The 24,577-nt window shown below is 38.9% G+C and overlaps 1 protein-coding gene across 1 annotated transcript; it reads right to left on the reverse strand.

Moving 5' to 3' along the window:
* Nucleotides 1-11,245: 11,245 nt before the first annotated feature.
* On the reverse strand, nucleotides 11,246-24,186 carry LOC139717409 (dimethyladenosine transferase-like). Its single transcript, XM_071628905.1, has 11 exons — nucleotides 24,073-24,186; nucleotides 21,487-21,560; nucleotides 20,958-21,044; nucleotides 18,897-18,958; nucleotides 18,162-18,305; nucleotides 16,567-16,690; nucleotides 15,797-15,889; nucleotides 15,034-15,098; nucleotides 13,957-14,020; nucleotides 13,250-13,356; nucleotides 11,246-11,610 (listed from the first exon to the last, which is right to left on the reverse strand). The coding sequence occupies exons 1-11, from the start codon at nucleotides 24,128-24,130 to the stop codon at nucleotides 11,568-11,570; spliced, it is 921 nt and encodes a 306-aa protein (XP_071485006.1). The 5' UTR covers nucleotides 24,131-24,186; the 3' UTR covers nucleotides 11,246-11,567.
* Nucleotides 24,187-24,577: the final 391 nt, after the last annotated feature.

The raw sequence follows: 24,577 nt of genomic DNA on the forward strand, positions 1-24,577 counted from the left end.
AACAGAGATACAAGCCCTGATGGGAATGCTGTATTCTGCCGGGGAATGCTTGCCTAGAACTTTCTTGATGCCAAGTGGCTCTTTGGAGAGCGAGTAGGCCATCCCATATTTGGAGCTACTATGAGCAAGAACAGGTTCAAGTTCCTCATGACAAAACTCTCCTTTGATGATGAAGAGACCAGACCTGAAAGGTGGAAGAATGACCGCTTTGCTGCATTTCGGGAGCTCCATGATATCCTGAACAGAAACTGTGCCCAGGTAGTCAACCCAACTGACTTCATCACCATTGAAGAGACCCTCTACCCTATGCGAACAGGAATTGGCTTTCGCCAATACGATCAAGGCAAGCCTGCAAAATATGAAATGTTGTTTTGATCCTTGAATGATGCAAGGTATACCCATACACATATGTCACCTATGTGTATGCTGGAAAACCGACTGAAAAACTAACACGTCACTACAGGCCTAGCCCAGAACAAATCGTAGAGTACTTAGTAACGGAAATGGAATAGCACAGACAGCTGAGAGGGCACAATGTGACGATTGACAGACTCTACACCTCATTCCCTCTCACAGAGTGGCTGTTTGAGAGAGGGATTACAACGTCAGGGACCATCCAACTCAACCTCAAAGGGATTCCAGAAGACATGAAGAGCACTCAAGGTCAGGAGGAGCAGTCCTACAAAGCTGAGTGGCAGAATGAAAAGAAGAACATAACTCTACACTTGTATGTGGTGAACACCAAGTCATTGAGTAAGAAAAACGTCCTCCTAGTGACAACAATGAAGCCAATCCTTAGTGTGACAAAAGACGATGGAAAGCACAAAACCAGCAGCATACAAGCTCTATGACTACACAAAAGGGAGGACTAATATCATAGACCAGACAGCCATGAGCTACACTTGCAAGCCAAAGTCAAACCGCTGGACCATTGTCGCCCTTACGTACTTGCGTGACACATGCAGGGTGAACGCCTCTACCATCTTGGCCCTCAATCAAGGTCACGACCCAAGAAAGGTGGACTCGATGGACTTTGGCTTCACGCTCTAGCTGAACAGCTCACAAAGCCTTTCATCCAAGAGAGATCATGGGATGGACTGTCCATCTCAACAAAGGATAAGATCAAGAGGGCCCTTGGGATGCAGCAGCCACTGGAGGAATCTAATGGAGGTCCATGGTGGAACACGTCGCAGGTGCAGAACATGTCTGGAGGAATCGCACGGAGGAGAACACAAGGTGAAGAAAGTCTGTTCCTTACACAGGAAAATGAAAACTGAATGTCACTCCAAGCAAGTTGAGGATGAAGGAAAGGATACGAAGAAACTTTTCAAGTAGCCAACATGCTTCTCAGCAGAAAGCAATTATTCCCTCTACCGGAGCTACCTGATTCTGACAAAGAATTGGCAAACCAGTTTAATCAGTTTTTCTTAGATACGAAAGCAAAAATACGCTCGTCATTACCGTGCATTCATGTGATCAAAACTGAAGCTACAACTTCTTCAATGTTTGACTCATTATATCCGGCTACTGTTACTGAGATTAAGAATATCATTATGAAGTCTCCAAATAAGTCACGTGAATTAGACCATATTTTACAGATCTGATTCAAAAGTGTGCATCAATGACTGCTCCTGCCATTGCAAGTATAATCAATGCCATTTTTGAAGCAGGTGTTGTGCCAAACAAATTAAAGACGGCAGTGATACTTTATTTCCAACTCTTAAAAAGCCTCATTTATATGAGGATATCATGGTAATGTGAAAATATATGAATATTCATTATGCCATGAGTATGCATAACTCCCAAGGTAGTCATACATACAATGTGTAATGTGCACATAAATGTACCTACACCACAAATATTAAGTCCTGTTGTATGCTCATAAGTTTGCATAATTGTTGTTTTGTAAACAATTATTCATTTTAACATACAGTGGACTCCCGTTATAACGAGGTCCTCGGGACTGGCAGTTTTCTTTCGTTATATTGAATTTCGTTAAAACCGAGCAAATAAACAATAAAAATACATAGAGCTGATAATGTTGTGGCCTGAATTTTTATTTCGTTGCAACCGGAATTTTATCATAACCGAGTTCGTTATATCGGGAGTGCACTGTAATTAGTGATTCATATTACAGAGCTAATATGAAGCAGATGAGCTGTAGGGTACAAACGTACAGAAATTGAATTTTGCAAGTCGTAATGTTCACTCAGAGGAGTGATATAGAAGACTGTCGGAGCCAAGTAGTAGCCAAGTACCGAGGTAGAACCTCCAAGAGCTCAGGAGAGCTTAAAAAAACAAAAAAGGACTTGGGTACAGTGCACTCCCGTTATAACGAAATGCTCGGGACCGGCAGTTTTCTTTCGTTATAACGAAATTTTGTTATAACAGAATAATACAATATAAAACGAAAACAAGGAAACCACGTATCATATCCTGTTTGCTGAATAGTCATCATACACTAGAAAGCTATGTGAAATGTGATGGGATAACTGTATTACAATAATAAACGCAAGTTCCCCTCAGAAACTGTGCGTGACACAAGGAGCGAACTCACAGTGGTGTGAAGCGTTCACCCATGCAGAGACACTATATGTACTTGTTCCGCTACGTATTTTTGAAAGCAATTTGCATTTCGTTATAACGGAGCACATTTCTTTTATTTTTCTTTGTCTGTGGCGCTCGGAAAAGACTTCGTTATAAAGGAAATTTCGCTATAACCGTGTTCGTTAAAAGCGAATTTTGTACCATAGACTTTAATGGTGATAATTTTGGGACCAGAAGATTTACTTCGTTATAACGAAATTTCGTTATAACCGTGTTCGTTGTAACGGGAGTGCACTGTAGACTCACTCACCTGGTTGGATAACCAGTGTCATGAGGAGGAGATATGAAAATGAAGGTGCTGTGATATGACAGATGAAAGTAGAAGGAAGAATAATATTTGTGCTGCATGTGATGTATGTAGGTCAGTTAAAGGGGTGCAAGAATTAATAAGTGAAATTAATTGAGCAAACAAGTTTGGTGCATAGAATTGTTACAAGGCTGTAACAGGGCCTATAGTGTGTGAATACTAATGAGTGCAGTTGTAAGGCATGATGTAGGCCTAGGGTATTAATTGGTAATGATGATGATACAATATAGGATAAGTAAGATAGTAGTTTGTATAGTTTAGATTCAGGGACCGCGTGAAGTTGATTTAAGTCTGAATCAGGGAAACAGCTGTAAATTCAGGTGTATTTGACAATGATAAGAGACGAAGAGAAAGGGGGTTAGGTGTGATTATGAACCAAAAGTGTCGGGCTCAGTGAGCAGTGTTATAGCATTTGTTTATCCATTCATGCAATTCCATGATGTGTAACTGAGCACAAATGCTTATTATTGTTGTTCATTTAATTTTGATCTTGCAGATTGAATGTGCAAGGTGTATGGTGTACATTGCAGATCTACAGACACAGTGCACAGTGTACAGTGTAACCAAGGTGTAAGGTGTACAGACACAGTGCAAGATGCAAGGTGTATACAGTGTGAGATGTAAGCTGTACAGGGCAAAGACAGATAATAAGACACCACAGCACAGTTTCAAGCTACATGTATGGACTGAAGACTCAGTTATTTGTGTGCCGGTTTGCAGAGATTGCTTAGTAGCCACATATACATCACACAAAGTTCAGTAACGGTGACTCCAAGTTCCATCAAGTACCTCTACGTTACAACACAATGAGCGACATACAGTTACAGGATAGCATAAAGCCAGAAGATTCGGTCAGTCACTGTGGTGATGATGGCGTGGACAGGTCAGCAGCCAGTTCAACAACCAGCTCTCCTTCTCATTTGCGTTCTAAGGCCAAGGCAAAAAGAGCAGCCCTAGTAGCAGAGGCAGAAGGACTCAGACGCCTACAAGAAGTCGAACTGGAATTAGAGGAGCTCAAGCTCAAGCAGAAGAGAAGTCTGCTGAAGCTGCAGACACAGCTCGACATTATGAAGGCTGAAGAAGGTATTTTTGTGTTGGTGAACTGACACCTGGATACTGATTTCTTTGTTATATAAATAAAATTAGTTTAATCAATCATATCCCATGAGAGTCATACCCATAGTGTTCTTATCAATAGTCCCACCTGATACCCAATATGATAGCACCTCTCACTGGAGCATTTCAGAGTCATTCTGCCTCTCGAGTACTTTTAGCAATCAGGCTTTCTAAATTCAAAGGTACTTCAGTTAAACCAGGAAACCCAACTATCACTGAATGGTTTGATGAATTTGAGGAATATTGTGCATTTTACAAGTTGCAAAGCAGAGACAAGGTGCAGGTATTGTTACTTCATCTGGCTGGACCAGCAAACGATGAAGTTTTCTGTTAACAGCCCAATGAGAGAGAGAATTATGGATGCCTGGCAATTGCCTCAAAGTCTAGATTTGGTCTTTGGGAAATGGTACAGTCCCTCACAAATCAATTACACGCCCATATCCAACAGGAAGGTGAATCCCTCGTTGCATACAGTAGTGCACTCATCAGAATATATGATCATATGGAAACGGTCGCATCAATTGATGAACAGGCAGCTCTGTCTTATCTGCGTGATAGTACACAGCGAAAAGGATTCATTCAAGGGGTATGGGACAAACAAGTGAAGAGAGAGATTAGACATACAGCCCTGGATACCTCTGGGAAATCTTTCCTTGTCATGAGAAAAGAGGTTCCAGAGTTATTTCAAGATGAAAGCATCTCAACATCCAAAGCCAGGATCAGAGAATGTGGAGTGGAAGCAACTAGAATCACATCACAAGATGATGTGTCTATGCAACACATAAAGGATGAAATCCCAGGACTGAAGGAAACACTACAGGATGTAGTAAAGGTAGTGGCTGAGATGAAACAGAACACAAGTATTCAGCTGCGTCCTAAAAAACTGGAGAAATGGTGTTCTAACTCTGCACAAAAAGGACATGTTAAGAAAGACGGCAAATCATCAACAGTTTGTTTCTAGTGCAGACAAACTTGGCACATCCGAAGTGACTGTCCAAATGAGGCCAAAGACAAGAAAGAGAAGTACACAGAAGCTGAGGTAAAAGCAGTACACGAGACAGGAACAGCTGATGTCGTCTCTGACATGATTGTTGAGAGTCCCAAGACAGAAGCAAAGATTGCTGGTGTCACTACTGGTTGCATTTTAGACACTGGAGCGTGAGACAGTCTGATTCCAGTCAGCTACTTAGGTCCACTTGATGGTACTGGTATTGGAGTAAAAGTGATTGGAGTTACTAAGTAATATCATTCCCATAGTTGGTTATGTGAAAGCTCCAGTTGGCCATTGATGAGAAAGTAGCACAGGTAGGATTCCATGTAGTCAGTAATCAGGTTTGTACATGTACCAGACGGAGAGATGAATTTCCCGTCATTTTGGGATGCAACGCCCTACGAGCACTCATGGAAGAAAGGGGGATTTGATTAAGAAGACCCTTGAAATAAGAAAGAAATCTCCAAAGAAAGCCGGAACCTCACTGCTTAAAACAAGGGAAGATGACGTTGTGCCACCATTCCCAGTGTGAAGCGTACTCTGTTGTGTAGACGATACTTTACTTAGAGGTAGTGATGCTGTCATTGGTGCTGGCTCTTCATCAAAAGTCAACAATGAAAAGAAATGTTCCAATGTGTAAAACAGTTATGTAACCATCATATAAGATGATGTGCAAGTGACAACTGCTTATAGGTCCAACAGCAGGATCAGTATCAGACGAGGCACTGTTATTGCATCTACAATAGAAACTGAAGAGGGAGAGAGGAAGTCATCGTAAATGATGGAGAAGGAATGGTTGAAGTAATGGTGGAAAGAGTAATAGTAGTGAAGCTGGTGCTGAAATGGAAACAAACCATCAGTCACAAGGAGTGAATGTAGCAGCAGATGCACAGATCTGCATGTGTAAGAATGGACAAAGTTTTCAGTCATTCACTGGTGTCAAACTGGAACATGCACACATGAAGGAGAGAGATACTCTAGCTCAGGTGATTCTGAGAATTCTGAGGTATTCTTTAAATCAAACAGGGATCATGAATACATTCAGCAACAGGCAGACGCACTTCAGCAAACAGATTTAGTCAAGCACAATATGGAAGCAGCAACAGCAACCAGTAAAAAGCTTCATGATCGTCGTCTGAAGGATGTAGGCCAACCATTTCATGTTGGGCAACATGTATTTCTCAGCAAGGTTGCCTCTGATGGTCGACATAATTTCTGTGATGGATTTCACCGTGACAGTTTTGTCATCATCAGTATAAAATCTGAGGGAAATGTATGCCAAATCAAATCAATTCATGGGGGTACAACAAAGACAGTGAACAGAAAATTGCTATATCCTGACCCAAGGAAAGAGATCACAGGCAAAACCCCTCTGTTTTTTGGTCAGATACCCTTCAGACAAGTGACAAGGCTACGTCAAGTGAAAGTAGTGAGAATGAACATGATGATGAGTGTCCTGTTTGTAGTTTATCCTCTGCCTGAATGGCAAGAAATTATTTTGGATAAAGTAGCCCCAAAACCTCTCTGGAGGTGACATGATTACAAGGAGGGATCAGCACCATTACAGTTTTGAGTTGGTTGGAGGTTTTCTTCCTTTTCTCTTCTTCCCTCTTTGTTTCTTTACATCTGTCTTCTACCTTCTGGAAGTCTAGTCTGTATACAGCGAATCACAGCCATAATAAATCTCATTCAACCATACAACCCTGAGTCTTTGTATTTTGTCTGGGAGCACCTGTCCTGACAACCACCTCCTTTCCAGACTACAACACCATAAACCAAGACTGGACTCTCTGAAGCTTTTAAACAGCCAGAATAATGTATTGATGACATTAAGACATGAATAGAACATAATTGTCAGAAACTTGACGACAGTAAGTCAGAAATTATTTTGATAGGCTCCAAACAAATATCATCCAAAGTGAAATCTCATACATGTAATGTTAGAATTGGTATTAAAGAGCAGTGCTGTATTAAAGGACAAGTTCACCTTCATAAACATAAGGATTGAGAGAATGTAGCAATATTAGTAGAACACATCATTGAAAGTTTGAGGAAAATCAGACAATCCGTTCAAAAGTTATGAATTTTTGAAGTTTTTGTGCAGTACCCGCTGGATGAGAAGACTACTGCAGTGTATGAATAACTTAGATGTCACATGCGTACAACAATATAAGGAAAATATAAAGAGAATTTCACAAAATTCCATCTTTTGAAAAAAGTACACATTCCCCTGACTCGTTACCGATAAATGTTATGGGTAATATTATTCCCCCTGCCTTTAGAAAGAGGCAAGTCAATTGCTCTTTTATTATGTGAAAAAAGTGAAAATATGTTGACTTTTCTTTTATATTTTCTTTATACTGTTGTACGCATATGACTCACAAGCTGTAGTAGTCTCCTCATCCAGCGGTTCCAACACAAAAATTTAGAAAATTCATAACTTTTGCATCGATTGTCCAATTTTCCTCAAACTTTCACTGATGTGTTCTACTAATATTGTTGCATTTTCTCAATCCTTATGTTTATGAAGGTGAACTTGTCCTTTAAGCCTTTGAACAAAGTCTGAAATCTTGGTGTTGTATTCGATGCAAATCTGTCAGTCAAAGACCATATGTGACCCTGCACCTCAAAACAAACAAAAAGTCGCCAGACATGAATGTTTAGTTAAGACCATATTCTGAAAGAGCAGACTTTAAGCTTTAAAATGATGTACCCTAACTCAAATCAAATGGACTCTCCTAGCCTATCTAAATATTGGAAAGAAAGCACAAACTCAGGAAAAGTGTGAACTGAGAAATGAGGCTCTGAAGTACAGTGTCTATTCAAGCGCTTAATCTTTACGAAACCGTGCTGGCTGTGCGATGAATGGGACAAAAAACAGGAAGTACACCACCAGAGTAACAACGATGAAGGGATTATCAGATTAAATTGAAATTAAACATGCCGTATTAACACATTCTGTCCATAATCAATACAAACATTCAAAGCAGTAGCACTATCCTTTCAAAAGTTATTAGAGTTGAAAGTGAAGAGTGAGTACAAGGTTTTTCAGAAATTAAAAAGGGATTCTAAAGACACACCTAATCACACTATTCTACCAGAAATGTTCGAGATAAACGGCTAAAAAACACACTTTCCTGCCCGTTTTATGATACCAGATTTTAGCATAATGTAAAAGAAGACCCGCTCTTTCAGAAAATATGAAAAAGTCAATTTCGGCTAGGTTGACCCACTTCACTTATTCAGTCCTCACGCAAAATCAGTGTGTGCGACTTTATGTTCGTTTTGAGGTGCACGGTCACATATTTCATATGCATCCCAATCTGTGAGATTTCAGTTGCGTAACCTGGGCTCAATTTGAAGATATTTAGCTAGATCAGCAGCAGAAATATTGATACATGCTCTTATTTCATCCTGTCTGGATTTCAGCAATTCTGTTTTGCACCCTTCCACACACACACACACACACACACACACAAGGTAAATTTCAACATCTTCAAAATTGTACTGCTAGATTACTCACCAATATAAAGAAAACAACACATATTACCCCAGTACTTCTGTCCCTCCACTGGCTCCTTGAAGAAAAACCTATTATCTTCCTGATTGTTCTTCTTGTCTACAGTGCATTACACTGATTTGCCCTTGCATATCTTCAAAATTGTCTTCATTTTCACCAACCATCACATAATCTCCCATCATCTAACTCAAAAATTTTACAGGTAGCTCGGATCAAACATAGTTGGGGATTGTGCTTTTTCATACATGGGCCCAAAACTTTGGAAAAACCTTCCACTATCTCAACAACAAGCACCTTCTATTGATTCATTCAAATTGAACCTCAAAACCTACCTTTCTAATTTGCATTCAAAATTTGACAATTGTTTACATGTATGTTTATCTACATATATTGTGTTTGTTTCCTTATTGTCCCCGCTGAACGAGTTCGAGCAGGGGACTATGAAACGGGCTCCGTACGTGTGTGTGTCCATGTGTGTGTCCGTCCATGTGTCCGTCCGTGTGTCCGTGTGTGCGTCCGTGTGTGATCAAAATCTTCAATTTGCTACTTCTCTGTCATTTATGAGCCAATTTTGATTCTGTTTGCTTTATATGATAGCACTATGTGGGAGCTTTGAAACTTCTACACAGAATTTCAGTTGTGACCTTTGACCTTGACCTTTGACCTATATTGTACATTTTGCTACAAAATGCTACTCCTTCGCCATTTCTCACCCGATTTAGATTCCGTTTGCTTTATGTGATGGCACTAGTTAAGGGCTTCAAAACTTCTACACAGAATTTTGACCTTTATTTTTTAAACTTTATTGTACATTTTGCTACAAAATGCTACTCCTTCGCCATTTCTAACCCGATTTTGATTCCGTTTGCTTTATGTGATGGCACTAGGTGAGGGCTTCAAAACTTCTACACAGAATGTTGACCTTTGACTTCTTTGACCTTTGACCTTGATTTTTGACCTATATTGTACATTGGCTACAAAATGCTACTCCTTCACCATTTCTAACCCGATTTCGATTCTGTTTGCTTTATGTGATGGCACTAGGTAAAGGCTTCAAAAGTTCTCCACAGAATTTTGACCTTTGACTTCTTTGACCTTTGACCTTGATTTTTGACCTGTATTGTACATTTTGCTACAAAATGCTACTCCTTCGCCATTTCTAACCCGATTTCGATTCCGTTTGCTTTATGTGATGGCACTAGGTGAGGACTTCAAAACTTCTACACAGAATTTTGACCTTTGACTTCTTTGACCTTTGACCTTGATTTTTGACCTATATTGTACAATGGCTACAAAATGCTACTCCTTCGCCATTTCTAACCCGATTTCGATTCTGTTTGCTTTATGTGATGGCAGCAGGTAAGGGCTTCAAAACTTTCTACACAGAATTTTGACCTTTGACTTCTTTGACCTTTGACCTTGATTTGTGACCTGTATTGTACATTTTGCTACAAAATGCTACTTCCGGCGGGGACATATATTACGCACCGCGTAATTTCTACTTTTCCTTGTTGTTCTTATGTTCTGTCATCTATAATACTGTGTTGTAATGTAACACACCTACCCCGGTATTCAGTGTTTCCACAGCACCATGAGCAGCTCTATAGGTAGAATGAGCGCATCATAATACTACAAAGAATATTTACAACAACAAATAATCAGTCCGTTTGAAGCTTTATTTTGGGATTTAGAGCTTACAATCTGATGCACAAAAAAATATTATGCATAAATTAGGATGATTAGAACAATTTAGAGAAAACAACCATGTTTTGGAAACAATTAATGATTTATTCTTGGAGATTACACAATGGGCAATGTGTACGTGCAAATTTCAGCAAGATCATGATCAACAGCCAAGATCTTGGGAAAAAATAAGCCCCCCTGGATTATACAAATTCAAAATAATCCCAGCTACAAATGTACATCGTGTACGTAGGGTTAAAAACCAGTGACTTTGAAAAGCATGTATTTGGTATCTTATTTTTTCTTTTCTTTTAAACAAAGAAAAGAAAAGAAACAAAATGTGAATTCGACATCTCATCCTCAATCCATGGACGTAAGGATCACTTTGTGTATATTATTGTTTAAAGCTTTACAAGCAACATTCAGAATATAAATCCTCCATTACCTCACAAATTTTCATTAAGAATATTCTGGACAGAAAAGCAAATATATATTGCCTTTGAGTACATGTGAAAGAAGAGTTGATATGACTTCAATTTGCTATGGTTCACCCATATTCTAACTCACACGGTCACACAAGGGAATAATTTCTCTACAACACTTGGTGGATGTTCTCATCAATATCATTGAAAATCGCCCTTCTTGGTTATCAATGTTGATGTGCTGACTAAAATTACTGTAACTTAACATGACTGCAACTCTCACTATGAAAACAACGGTCAGGTAGGGACTGCATAAGGGCATGACTGTGAGATAGATGGTCTGAAGCATGAAAGGAACCAGCGATAGGCATAGCAGTGGACCAATCAGTGCCAGGCTTGATCATGTTTGCTGCATCAAAAGATGATGTGAGGTTTGCAGCCAGAATCCTGGATATTTGTGAGCAGCTCCCACCAAAATCTGAGAGACTCTTTTGAGCAGAATGTCACCAAATAGTCTCCCTCACAGGACAACATCTCATCAATAACGTGGCACACATATATTTAGTTGGCATCTAGCAATGGCAATATGAATCCACAGAAACCATGAGAACTCTTCTCAGCGTGAACCTCATGTTAAGAACGTTCTCTGTCGAAATTTAACATACGATGTACCTCACATCATTTCTCACTTGCCACATCAGCAATATCAGCGCTGACAACAAGGCATCTCAATAGTCAGCACATAGTGTCTCCTTGGATATCCAAAGTGTGTGTATCAAGTCATGATGTTTCAAAATATCTAGATCTACCACACTTTATTTTGACATGACAGGTTTGTATAAAGGATTCGCCTTCTGCCCTTGACAAGGTGAACAGTTTGATGATGAGTCTGAGTTGAGGCAGAGTAGACATGACAGTTTGTCACGAAAAATGGATGCCTTCCTTGTTGAAACTGGTCAGTAGCCTAGGAGCAAAGAGAAAAGAATGGGATAGATGAGACAAGAATTTGATCAGTTGTTACAGCATCACCATAAAGCCTACCTATGAAGGAATCGAATTCTGGTTTAGTGTAAACTTTTCATACTGACATACCAAATTTGACTCTTTTAAAGAGGATGTAATCAACTGAAGTAGGAAGTTATTCAAACTTCAGTGTGGAATAAAAGTCATCTAGACTGATGAAACTTTGGGTGAAGTTAGACACAAATCAATTGATGTAAAGTGACATCCCCCATCAACCCTAACTCCAATGACTAATGCAAAGTTTGGTCAAAATCCAGCCACCAGCTTTCAAGAAGAATATGAAAACGTAAAGAAGTTTGCCCACTTCCACGGTCAGATGGAAAACAATTGCATTAGCTCCCTCAAGCCATTTGTCTGATGTGAGCTTAAAGGGATGGTATAGTTTTGGTTGAGACCTAAATCCAGGTTTCGAATGTTTTTGGCGAGATAATGAGAAACCTCTTATGAAATATGAAACAGCATGTAATTCCATGAGGAATTCAATATTTATTTGATGAAAATTGGTTTTGAAATGGCTGAGATATCCAAAACAGAGCGATTCTAATAAAGTGTGGGACCCACCTTTTATTACGATCGCTTTGTTTTACTTTGTTTTTGGATGTTTCAGTCATTCCAAACCCGATTTTCATCAAATAAACTTTGAATTCCTCTTAACCCTAACTAGGCTGGGCTATTTCGGTAGATGATAGAGCCAGGGGGGGGGGGGGGGCCTCCCCCCCCCGATCTCGGCCGTCGACTGCGCAATCGCGACGAAAATTGGCACACACATTGCCTATGACGTAATCTACGCTACCACGAAGTTTAAATTTTTACAAAATTATCATTTATGCTAAATCATGCTAATTTGTGTATAATGATGCATGAAATCAGACAAATTGGTATAAATCACTAAATAAAGCTCAAAATGGGTACATTCAATGTGTAAATATTCTTTTTAGTGTCCTGAGCAAATATAAGAGAAAAAATTGCAGCATCAGAAAAAATTTCTGAAGTATTTTATTGTTTTTTGAATTTCTTATGTATTTCGTTGTTATTTTCACTTTATGTTTTTCATTGCTTTTTCGATGAAACTAGTCCACAACATTGTTCCAAACAAGAAAATATGCTATTAATTGATTTTACTCAATAAAACCCCCAAATAATCATGCTTTTATGAAATTTGCCTGTAAGCACAGTTTGCACTGAAATTGTACACAAATTCACATTTTTTAGCAATTTTTGGTCTCACATGCACTTACATATTTATGCGCAACTTTGGAACCGCGCGCCTGGGCATCGCAAATTTGGTGTCAAAAGATGCGGGAGACTCGAAAGAAAAAAGTCATGAAACGTCGCGGTGATAGCTCTTCGCGTTAGCGATACATCGGCGCGGAACGTTGAGGGGGCCCCCCCGGCCTAGTTAGGGTTAAAATGGTATGCTCTGTACTATTTCATAAGTATTTTCTTGGTATCTCGCAAAAAGTTAAAAGCCCAATTCTCATCTCCACCAATACTGTACCATCCCTATAAAGTCATATCACAGTAATGATATTACATGCTTCAGCAAAAATGACTAGATTCATAAAATGATAAAAAGTTACCTGAGGAAGTCATCAATGTCCATGGTCCTAGCTCTCATGCCATCAAACTGGTTTGCCTCCAGGATCTTGCACACCTTTTCCTTCATGTCCAGATTCTCTGGAATTGGCTATGCGGTGAATTAAAATACAGTTGATATACACTGTAGTGCTATTTACAGCATGAGTGAAGCCAACACATTAAAAAGATTCGACAATTATCACAACAATCATGTATCTATGAGGGAGACAAGTGATTACATTATCCTAATAGCCATAAACAACATTGCAGCATTTAGTCCACAGCCACCTTGAAGCAGTAGCTAAACTATAAAGTCAAAAAGAAAACAAAACATTAAAGAAAACACAGCATATCAACCACCCATAATGCATCATTTCTGACGTATGTTTGACTTTTCAATTTCTAATTTGTGAAAGAAAGATATCTTGTAAGTGGAAGAAGAAGTAAAAGAATGAGTAAGCAGCACATATAAAAGGACATAGTCAAGGTTGCATTACCAACTTTCGTTTTAAATTGCTCACAGAAAAAGATGGCAGACAACAATTATATTCTTGAACAAGGCCTTTCCACAAGCAACAATGACCATGAGAAACTAAGTTCAGATGAAAGAGTAGCAGTACAGATTAATGCGAGAGACTACCAAGGATTTATATAGCTAGATGTACAAATGATAATCATGCTGTACTTCCAATGTTGTAGGTATACTTACGATGTTCTTGACTGAACAGTGTATCCTGTAGTTCTTCTCCAGCATCTCAATAATGCCCTTATTCCTGTAAAATGACCAAAGACTAATATTTGTGAGATACATTTTCAGCAGGAAATAAGTTTGGAAACAAACAGAAATGGCATTCAGTAGGACCCGGTGAAAACTATTCTTTTTCTGCAATAGAGTCCCAACTATGACATTGTGTGAATACAAAATATAATTCAGGCAAATACACTATCTTCAGCGTAAAGGAACTAAAATGTATACTTTGTGCAAGAAATCATACCAGCGATTATGAGAGGGTACAAAAGGCAATCAGTATCTGGACATCAGAAAACATTCTTTTGTGATTCGATGCTCATCAAACTAATTTTGATTAGTACCGGAGGAAATGAGATTTCTAGAATCTAAAGCAAGGAGAATCACTGCATTAAGTTTTTAAAAGAAGCAATGTCCCAGCTTTTCATAAATATACATAAATCATATCAATCAATTCATATTAAGCAATACACTATGTGATATCAGGATTCTGGTGAAGAGTTTGTGTATACTACAGTGATGCTCTATGGGCAAAAAAAAAGAGATAAACAAAATAAAATAAACAAATAAATAAATAAATAAATAAATATATCAAGTCAAAACATTTGTAGCTTTGCTGTTGGAGCAGCTGATTTCTTTGTTAGTTTGTATGCAATTTATCATGATGACATAAATCATCTGAGGTGGTAAAAAAATATATGAAATCAATTTCACTGTACTGTTTGAAACAAACTTACAATCAATCCAGTGATGAAAAAGGAAATATGCTTTTTCAATCAAGTGATAAAGAAGGAAATATACCGTTAGCAATTTTGATACTAAATTTACACTGAATGTTACAATTTCTAATGTCACAATGCTGTGCCAAGTTCTTGAATTACTCATCTAATCTATCAGATGACACTAATAAATTGCATTCGGTTAAAAACTGATGAAGAAGAAAAACAGACAACAGACGACAAACATTGTGCATATTGGGCAAACAAGCAAAAAATAACGAATATGATCCCGCTGACACAAACAGCATGATATACTTGCCTGAATGCTGCCGAGAGTGTCTTGTTTTTTCTCACAAACGCTATCCGCACCAAACCGTCCCACTCCTAAACAAGACAAAAATCATGAAATTGAAAGAACCAAACATACTCCAACAGCACAGAAGAAAATGGTTACGCTTCCACATACGAAAAATACAAATAAAAACTCAATCATCTTGTTTTGTTGTTGTTGTTTTATAGAAAGAAGGAGAGAGAGAAAAATGGGGCCCTATACAAATAATTTGCCCCAGACAGCACTTAACAAACATTATAAATCTTAGAGAAATCACCTTGTTTGCACATATTTACTTTGAAACAAACCACATGCATGAAGATGAGACCTCACAGCATTAAACCACAACAGTTGTTAGAGAGGCTTTTTTTTTTTTTTTTAGTTACGGTCACATTCTGACAGAAAGGAAAAATTGAAGCACATGGATGTACTCTTTATTCATTGTGTGCAAACAAGGAAGCAGGGAATAATTTTCCTGGTATTGCATCGCAATTTGCTATGCCTTTTGACAAAACTGCTTTACAAAATTTCTAGTGTGTAGCAAGGTTTTGTTTTTTTTTTAACATAGGACTGTACTGAACTATGTTAAAAGTATTTTCCTATTGATCAAAAGTACTTATCAAATTTGAGAAGTAAAATTATTCCCTAAGAAGGGGTTCAAGACTCCACTTTGTGGTGTGAATAAAAATCTAGATGCAAAGAGATGCATGCAGGAAACACAAATGCTAAATCTATTCTAATGCAGTCTTACCTGAAAGTTGATGGGTGGTGGGGGGTTTCTTGGTTCGATTCTTACAACGCTGGATTCGACTTTTGGTGGTGGCTTGAAGTTATTCCTTCCAACCTGGCAAAATTATCAAAATGAATAAAAACCATTTTAAGGAACAAACCTAAAAAATACTTGATTACAAAGAATGAATGAGCTGGAGAACGTATGTACATGATAAAAGAAAAAAAACAACAACAAAAAACAAAAACATTAAGAATGTGAGAGAGAAAGAGAGAAATATATGAGCTGTGTGTTATCGATTCACTTTCTTTAGAAAAACAACAATCCATCAAAAATACTGTAATTACTACCAAAAGACCAAACTTATCATTGATACTAATCCTAAAATCACATAAGAATGTGCACAATGTAATACACTGTATATGGTATATAATCAATAAACTTTGCTTCTACTTGTTGGCACATTCAAAGTTCTAAATTTGACATCAATGATCACTAGGAATCCCCAAGCAAGACTTTTCATTCACGAGTTCTCTTTCATGTTCTTCATATAACAATGTTTGTTCATCGTTTTTTGACATTCAATCTGCTACATGTACGTATGTTTTAAAATTGTATTGAAATGCTACATATACATGTACTTTCAATATGACCCTGGAGAAACAAAATCAAATCATATCACATACATCCTCCTGTCCATTCACTCCATTTATGATTCTCAGAACTGCACTATCACATTCTCTGCACCTGGTGCCACACCCTTTTCATCATTAATACATCGCCATGGTTACCTTCATCAGGTGATCAACCCTCGCCAGGAGCTGTGTGTTGATTGACAGTCTGCAGTACAATTTGTCTCCTGGCCTGGCTACCAGCCGTTGGGCAAATTCAAGCTGGAACATCAGCACAGCACACCTGTAGGTGTTTTAGAAATGATTGATATTATCAGTGATAGAAATGTATTGATGGTAATCTTCCTAAAAATAACAAAGTACCACAACTACCGCTACTTCTACTTGTATGTACTAATAACATATGCTACTAAAAATATCATAAAATTTTTCTTATCTGTAATTATTTTCATTATAATTCTTATTTTCTTCATTTTCTCCTTCCTATAAGGAATAATGTCGTACTAATAATAACGATAGTAATAATAACTATTATTGTTGTCATTACTATTATTACTATTATAATCATTACCATTACCAGTGTTATTATCATTATCATTATCATTATCACTATCATCAGCACCAACATTATTAGCATTTTTACCATCATCATCATAACCCTCATCACGATTACATAATTGTAAATCTCATTGAATCTTTTTAAGTACTGCCAGAGAGGTAAAGCATTTTTCAAGAAAGATCTTCTCAACTAGTTTTGGTGTCTGTCTCGTCAAACAGTCACATCTTAGAATGGGTAAGCTCATTCATATCCACAGAAGCTAAACTGCAGTTTAGCAGAACTAGCAGTTTAGCAGAACTGCAGAACCAGTATACCCTGTAAAGTATAATGTGTCTTTCTACCAGGCAGCTGGAAATGAGTGGCCTGAAATCAACATGGTGTTATCATGTTTGACAACGCTTAATCACCTGCCTTGGTGAATATGATCCTTTTACCTGATCTCTAAAATTAAATTTGTACTATAAAGTGGTACAGGATAACAGGACACACTTAGAAAGGCACATGAAAGACAGCTATTTCAGAGGAAATCCCCTCATGAATGTAGTGGAGAATTGAAAATTTCAGCAAAAAAACGTATATTTCAAAGACAGAGTATTTGCAATGATGAGTAGAGATGCAATTGTACACTGTGATATAGAAAGGTCATTGCCAATACAAATGCTGTATCAAAAATCACAGACTACACCATTACCAGTGATCAAATAATCATGGGGAAGTTCCTTTCAGCATAACTTTTCTTTAAAAAAAAAAAAATTAAATGACAAAAAATACTCTCCTCTCTGTTCAGAGCAGCCATGATTTGATTTTCTGAACCACAGCTGTGAAAAAGCTACATTTACAGCTACATTGTTTATCTGTTTTACTGTATGTCATGACAGCAGGACAAATGTAAAGACATACATGTATATGCAACAGCAGAAGCAAATCAATCAAAGAACTGAAAAACTGTAAAACGAGGAATGTTCGCATGCATTTCAATTTCGCAAATTTCGCGAGAGCCAAGATTCGTGAAATCTAAATGCACATGAAAGTTCTTGTCTACACTACACGCATTGAATGTTAGAGGCAACTCGCGAAAATTTCATGCTGTGGAGAAGAACGTCGGCTCTAATTCGAGAAAATTTCATCTGACATGCCGAGAAAATATTGTGTTTTACAGTAAATCTTTCTTCAGGGCAAACGGTGGAGACAGTACCTGAAGAATGGACGGTGGAGGAGCAGCTTGAAGACAAACGGAGACGAGATCTGGTAGGGAAGATTGGCCACACAGACATCAAAGAATGGGAGGTCTGTCTTGAGAACGTCACCCACAATCACCTGCAGCTTTGGGCCGAATGCCCTGGAACATAACATACGACAGAGAATGGTGGGAAAATAACAGGCATTAGAAACTGGTCGGGTTCCACTATGCAACAAAGATTAGAGACACACAAAGCATCACCACTCTAGTTCTACATAGCTCTGGCTCAGTGTGCACATTACAATGTGCATGATCACATCGACTGCATCCAGTCTCAGTGTGCCCAAATTTTCATATTTTTGTGGGTGCTCTGACTGTTCTCACAGAATACCTTACTTTTTTTTTTCATTCACAGAATAGAACAGATGTGAGAAAATAAAAAATGTAGAAAAAGATGTGAACTATCCTGAATAAAGATATTTCGCTATTTACAGAGTACAGTGTGAAAAAAGTCATGTTTCCCCCCTCCCCCCCCCAAAAAAAAAATAAACAATATGAAACAAAACACGATGCTGAAAGAAAGAGAAAAATTGATAGCTTCATAGACAAATGCTATGGCATTTATTTGTGGGTTAATGCAAAGACATGTATGATAAGTCTGTAACTTCTTTATGACAGTTTCAAATATCATTTTGAATCCCTCAACACAGGATAATATTTTTCCAAAAAGTGGACCACTTTTCTACTCACGTTCCCTGGACCCTCTTTTGAAGTTCAGCAACAAGACGAGGATCAAGCTCACAAGCAATGACCTGCATGAATAAGACATGCAGAAACCATTGTAGAATCACAGCTACCAACTTCATGTAAAGATGGGTACGAATAACAGTTATCAAAATGAAGCTTACACAGAACTACCAGTACTTGTACACAAACTCTGTAATGTAGAGAATAAGATGTATACAGTCTGACAAGCTCAGATCATAGTCACGGCATGTAGAATTCAACTTTAACATTGAATCAGGCATCTTATTCCAAACTGGCGGTTGCACTGTCGCCACAATGATAACAAACAATGGCATAAATGGCGCCATTCACATACCTGCGGGATACAATAAACTCTACTGCTCCGTGTCTAACATATCAAAGATCTTGGTCATGCATTTTCTCGTGTTGTTTTTGTAACTCCTATCCTTAAGAAGAATTTGTGTTTGTTTGACTTTTCTAATCAATAGGGAGCTTTAGATTTTCGCGACTGGGACATTCAGAGGGAAAAAACATGTTCTGCGCATGTGCAGAAGCGCGCGTCAAGTCGATCTATTTTTAGCTTGCGTCGCTTGAGTTTTTCACTACGCGTACTTGGCTATTTTTACGTCCACACAGTTTGCAACGGAGAGAACTACTTCATGCACCGATCATATGGGGGCGCTTTTTTATTTTTTATACGTTGCGTCCCAGCGTAATCTAAAGCTACTTTTCAACGCGACGCAGGGGAGAGGAGAACGTCCAGCGTAAGCTTCGTCACAGACGTCCGCACGTCAAAATCTAAAGCCCCCTAATATAAAGGGAGCAGCGCACATGCAAGCTCATGTTTGTGTTGCAACTCTTGTTTTTCCTTCTGTCTATGCATGCATGATCACGATGTTACAAAACAAAACTGTTACTGCATATAGTTTTGATGGAGAACAGAAAATATTCTCGATAAAACTTTATATTATGTTTACATGCATATCATTTCATGAATAAACTTTATATTATGTTTACATGCATATCATTTCATAAGTAAAAAGACTACCATAAGAAGTGCACTTACAATAAACAACATTTGTTTTCTCTGTTCAAATATTTTTTTTTTAAATCTCTACTCTGCAACATAGACATTTATAAAGGCCGTGTCACACCATAACGCGGGCTTGTGGCGAGGAGGTAGTTTCCAGCACGTAGAAGATTTTCAGCGGGCGAACAAGAATGTTTGCAATTTTCATTCATGCCTTGTCATACCATACGAGGGAACTTCTGCGGCTTGACTTGCGGGGAAACAATTTTACTTCAAGGAGCTCTCCGCAGTTGGTCCGCACCTGACAGTATCTAGCGCATAGTTGCCCGGAGGTGCTCACACAAGTCCGATTTAACCGCAGCCAAGTTTTGAGCATGACCTAAACTTTTTCCGGGTGAGTCGCGGGAATGCCCGTAGAGGTCCACGCAGAACGCCAGTAGGAGACCCTTAGTGGCAGTACTTCCCAGGCAATTCCCACGCAGGTACTTTGCAGTCCCGTATGCAGCCAAGATAATGAAATTCTGTGAGATTTCAGCCATTCCATTCGAGGAATTCCTTCACTCAAGTTGTCAGCCCCCACGCGACTGGTACAAAGGTCACACAGTATACTCGCAAGTATAACGCGTCCAACAAGTAAGACACATGCGCTGACTCGCAAAAATCCTTTTCCGCCCTCAGGAATGTCCGGTATGCTAGAAAATCCCTACACGTAACAAGCCCAAGTACCTTGCCCGGAAAGGTGTGACAGGGCCTAAACACGGTTGCGGGTAAAAAAATATGCGTGCGCACCTCCGGGCGACTACATTTGAGATACATGCTAGGTACTGTCATGTGCGGATATCTACGGGGACCTCCGCGTAGTCAAAATTGTTCTTTGCAATTCGCACGCAAGGCTGGTGTGACACGGCCTTTAGATAAAAATGACATTAACCCATTGAGGATGGGCTCCTTTTGCTACAACACGCATTTCCCATAGACACTTGCCCGAATATACTCGGGACTTGTCCTCAACGGGTTAAGAGGAATGCCCATACCTTTTTAACTTTATCTAGCATCTTCACTGTCATGTTTCCTGTACCAGGTCCAACCTCCAACACGGTGTCTGTGCTTCTCAGTGCAGCCTTGTCATGTGAAAGTAAAAAAAAAAACACCAAAAACAAATAAGTTAGCATCAAAGAAGAGGAAAATTCATCTACATACCATCAAAACACATATATGCAGTGTTGAAGTGTTAGTCTTGTTTGTGGCAAATCTGATCAACAGATATAAGCTCACTGTGGTTCAAATAAGAAGTCACTTGTCTTCAAAGAAAAAGAGAAAGAGAGATAAGCAACAAAAAAAGGATCAAATACACATTTAGAAATGAAAACAAAAGGATGATACATGATGGAATGGTTTAATATTTTCATTACTCTTTAAATGCATAGAGTCATTGACAAGCTTACATTTCTAAAGAGCAGATCAAAGCCCAAATATGAATGGCTTTATCTCTCCTGACTTTTACTCTTCCAAGTTTTGTTAGCTGTGCTAACAAAACAATGAAAGAAGAACAAAATAGCATACCTTGTTTATGATACCCTCAATGACCAAGGGGTTCTTCAATATGTGCTGACCAATACCAGTGTTGAACAGAATGCCTTGTTAGAAGGAAAAGAAACAGAAATACATAAAATCACTGACAGAAAATCTTGGTGGTATATATAGAATAACTTTGTGACCAACATTTTTTTGTTATTGTTGCTGTGACAACTAATTTATCAGAGCCACACTAAGCTGAACATTTTGACTAGCAGTGAAGAGGACCCTCCTTGACAAGCTTTACAAGTATCAACAAGTCCAGTGGTGGTATAGATGATTCCCCTGCACATCAGTTGAATTTGTGTGGTATGCAGAGTACAAATATTTTGGACTTAGATAAGCCAAAACCTAAACATTAATAAATGTCTTTTATCTAGACCAAGCACATGCACATTTTGGATGCAAAGTGACCCGACTCATGTCTTCAAGTAAGAAAGAGAAAGAAGTAACAAAGTGGGACACCATAACAAATGCTTCTGACGTTCCACATGTGCGGAATTTGGTTCTAGCAATAGTCCCTTTCTGTCCAAATTGATGATTTTTTTTTATTCGGTCAAGCGTAAACCTATCCGTGGTATGACAAAGTACTGTTTAACTGTTCATCCACGTGAACCTGTGCGCATATACCTGCGCACAGGTTCTAAATCCTTCAAGTGCGTTACTCGTCATACTACCGACACTGGTGACAAGTTAACACTGGACCGCATCAAGAAAATCATCAATGCGGTTGGACAGATAAAGATTATTGGAGGAACCAAATTTTGCACGGCACAAGTTTTCAACAACTGGGGGGCATTTCATGAAGCGTTTTGGTCGGATATTTTTCCGACAAACTGTTACAAGCTACTGAAATCCTTGCATCTGATTGGCTGAGAGCAAATTGGTCAGACAACTTTGTTGGACAAAATGCTTCATGAAATGCCCCCCTGAACTACATCTGTACATATTCAATAATTAGAAGTAAAGATCAGTCTTTATCTTGTCGTTACTGTCAGGGATATGTTCCGTGGAGGCTATGTCGGGCTTTATGGAATCTCCTCCTGCTCCTAATTTACGGACCAAAAGCTGTCCTTCTGCTGGCTCCTGTAGGGCAGCTCTGTACCCATATGTACCCATACATAAATAGACCTACCCAAGAAAGAATATGTGGTGCACATCATGCACCGTTTAAAGCCGTAATTTCTACTTCAAAAATGATTTAAAAAAAACTTTAAAAAAAAATTATCTATCGAGCATATTAAACATACTGGTGCAGCATTTCAAACCGCGTCATTTCGGAAGTGCCTTCTTGAACTTCTTCTGTGTTACTGTCCAACACCCCTAAGGAGGGGCCAACCGGACAGGGGGTGCGCTGGTGTTTATTGCGCGGAGAGAGAGGTTTAGAAACTAGTTGCTTTGCTCTTGAATGTAATGGAGGATTGCTGCTTTGACGAAGGAGTACTGGTCGGTGGGACTACCATGACTGGCGTGAGTAGTGGGATCGATAACTATACACAGCCCAGTCGCTGTATAAATAGCGACAGGGCTGTACCGGAACAGCCCACAACACAAAGACAGCTCAGCAATCGCTTTACGATCGCTTTGAGTTTTGATACTTGACATCATTTTTTGTCACCTCAAACTTGTTAAATGTAATCTTCATTAATGACACTACATAGCTATGTTATCGATATTGACATACACATTTCACAACTTACCGAAAATGAAGATTATATGCAGCATGTGCGAACTGTACATCTGATTATCGGGAGTTCACGCGATCGGGAATGCACTTTTAACGGTTAAGCTCGCCGTCGACCATGCTGCTACCAAAGAGCGCATGCACGCAGTAGATCGCCGCACTTCCACTGTTCCAGCCACGCACGCGCACGCATAATTTGCATTTGCTGAGTGGTCAACGCACCATTTTGAATTCTGCAACGATGAACCCCGATGGTCGGGGATTGCGCTAGAAAGTGCCATTTTTTTGTTCAATGGACTTATCGTGAGGGCTCTCTATGTTGAATTATGTACCTTCTGTATAATATAAGCACGCACTTCACGCGAGTATTAATGTACAAATGTCTGTATAAGTATTGTATAATTGTTATAAGTTTTGTAGTTGTGTTGTGGTTCCCCACTTTGATGGCGAGGCCTGGCCCCGTCTGTCTGACTGACGCTGTGCTTCGTGGGCTATGTTATGGCAGTGCTTCGTGGGCTATGTTATGGCAGTAAATCATATGGGATCGAGTGCGTTCGATAATCTTTGATAATTAAATTTTGTGTTACTAATCCCTAGTTCTGAATGAGTAACTTGCCTTATAGAAACTATTTTCCTTTAATCGTTGTGACCTCATTCCCTGGGTACCGATTCTCCCCAGCAGTAACACAAAGTTAACTGCAAGTCTCAATTCTATTTGAAATAATAAGAACTTGCATGCTGTTGGCTTATAAATTATACCAAACAAAATTTCATACACATGGGACTGACATATGTCACTAGACTAGACACAAACTGAACACCGGCCAGCTCAGTCGAAGTCGTCACATTTCATTGCAGAAGTGCATAAATTCATCACCACTTATACTCACCTTGTTTAAACACCTGCTCGTGAACGCGGGATTTTTTCTCAATTTTAACTTTAGGCATGGTGGTAACTTAATTTCAAGCTTCAATTTACGATAAAAAAGGTTCGGAGTGTCAACAACACAGCAAGCACCTCGCGTACAGGTGTACATTTGCTATGATGGCACGCACACACACGTAACACACTGCATACACGAACATGTGGTATCTCTCCGTTCGTAGAAGTGCATTCAGTACATAGAGCTGTGGTACACACGCTGCTGCTCATACTATTGCGCAAGAAACTCGTGCGTCGCGCGGATCGCGCAAAATCTCGTGGATGCAGACGGGTCGTAGCGACGTGTGATGGCACGAGAATGTAGTTGTATCTCACTGCCTCTCCCAAAACAGCATTTTAATTCAATTCAGTTTTATTTGTTCAATTCCACCAAGAAAACAAATTACAGAAATTGTAATATTGGGTGAAGACAAGAAATCAATGATTACACAAACATGACAGATAGCTAAAAA

The sequence above is a fragment of the Diadema antillarum genome, unplaced genomic scaffold (genome assembly GCF_040938485.1).
Source record: "Diadema antillarum isolate AM-2024a unplaced genomic scaffold, OU_Dant_1.0 scf00000075, whole genome shotgun sequence".
Classification (NCBI taxonomy): domain Eukaryota; kingdom Metazoa; phylum Echinodermata; class Echinoidea; order Diadematoida; family Diadematidae; genus Diadema; species Diadema antillarum.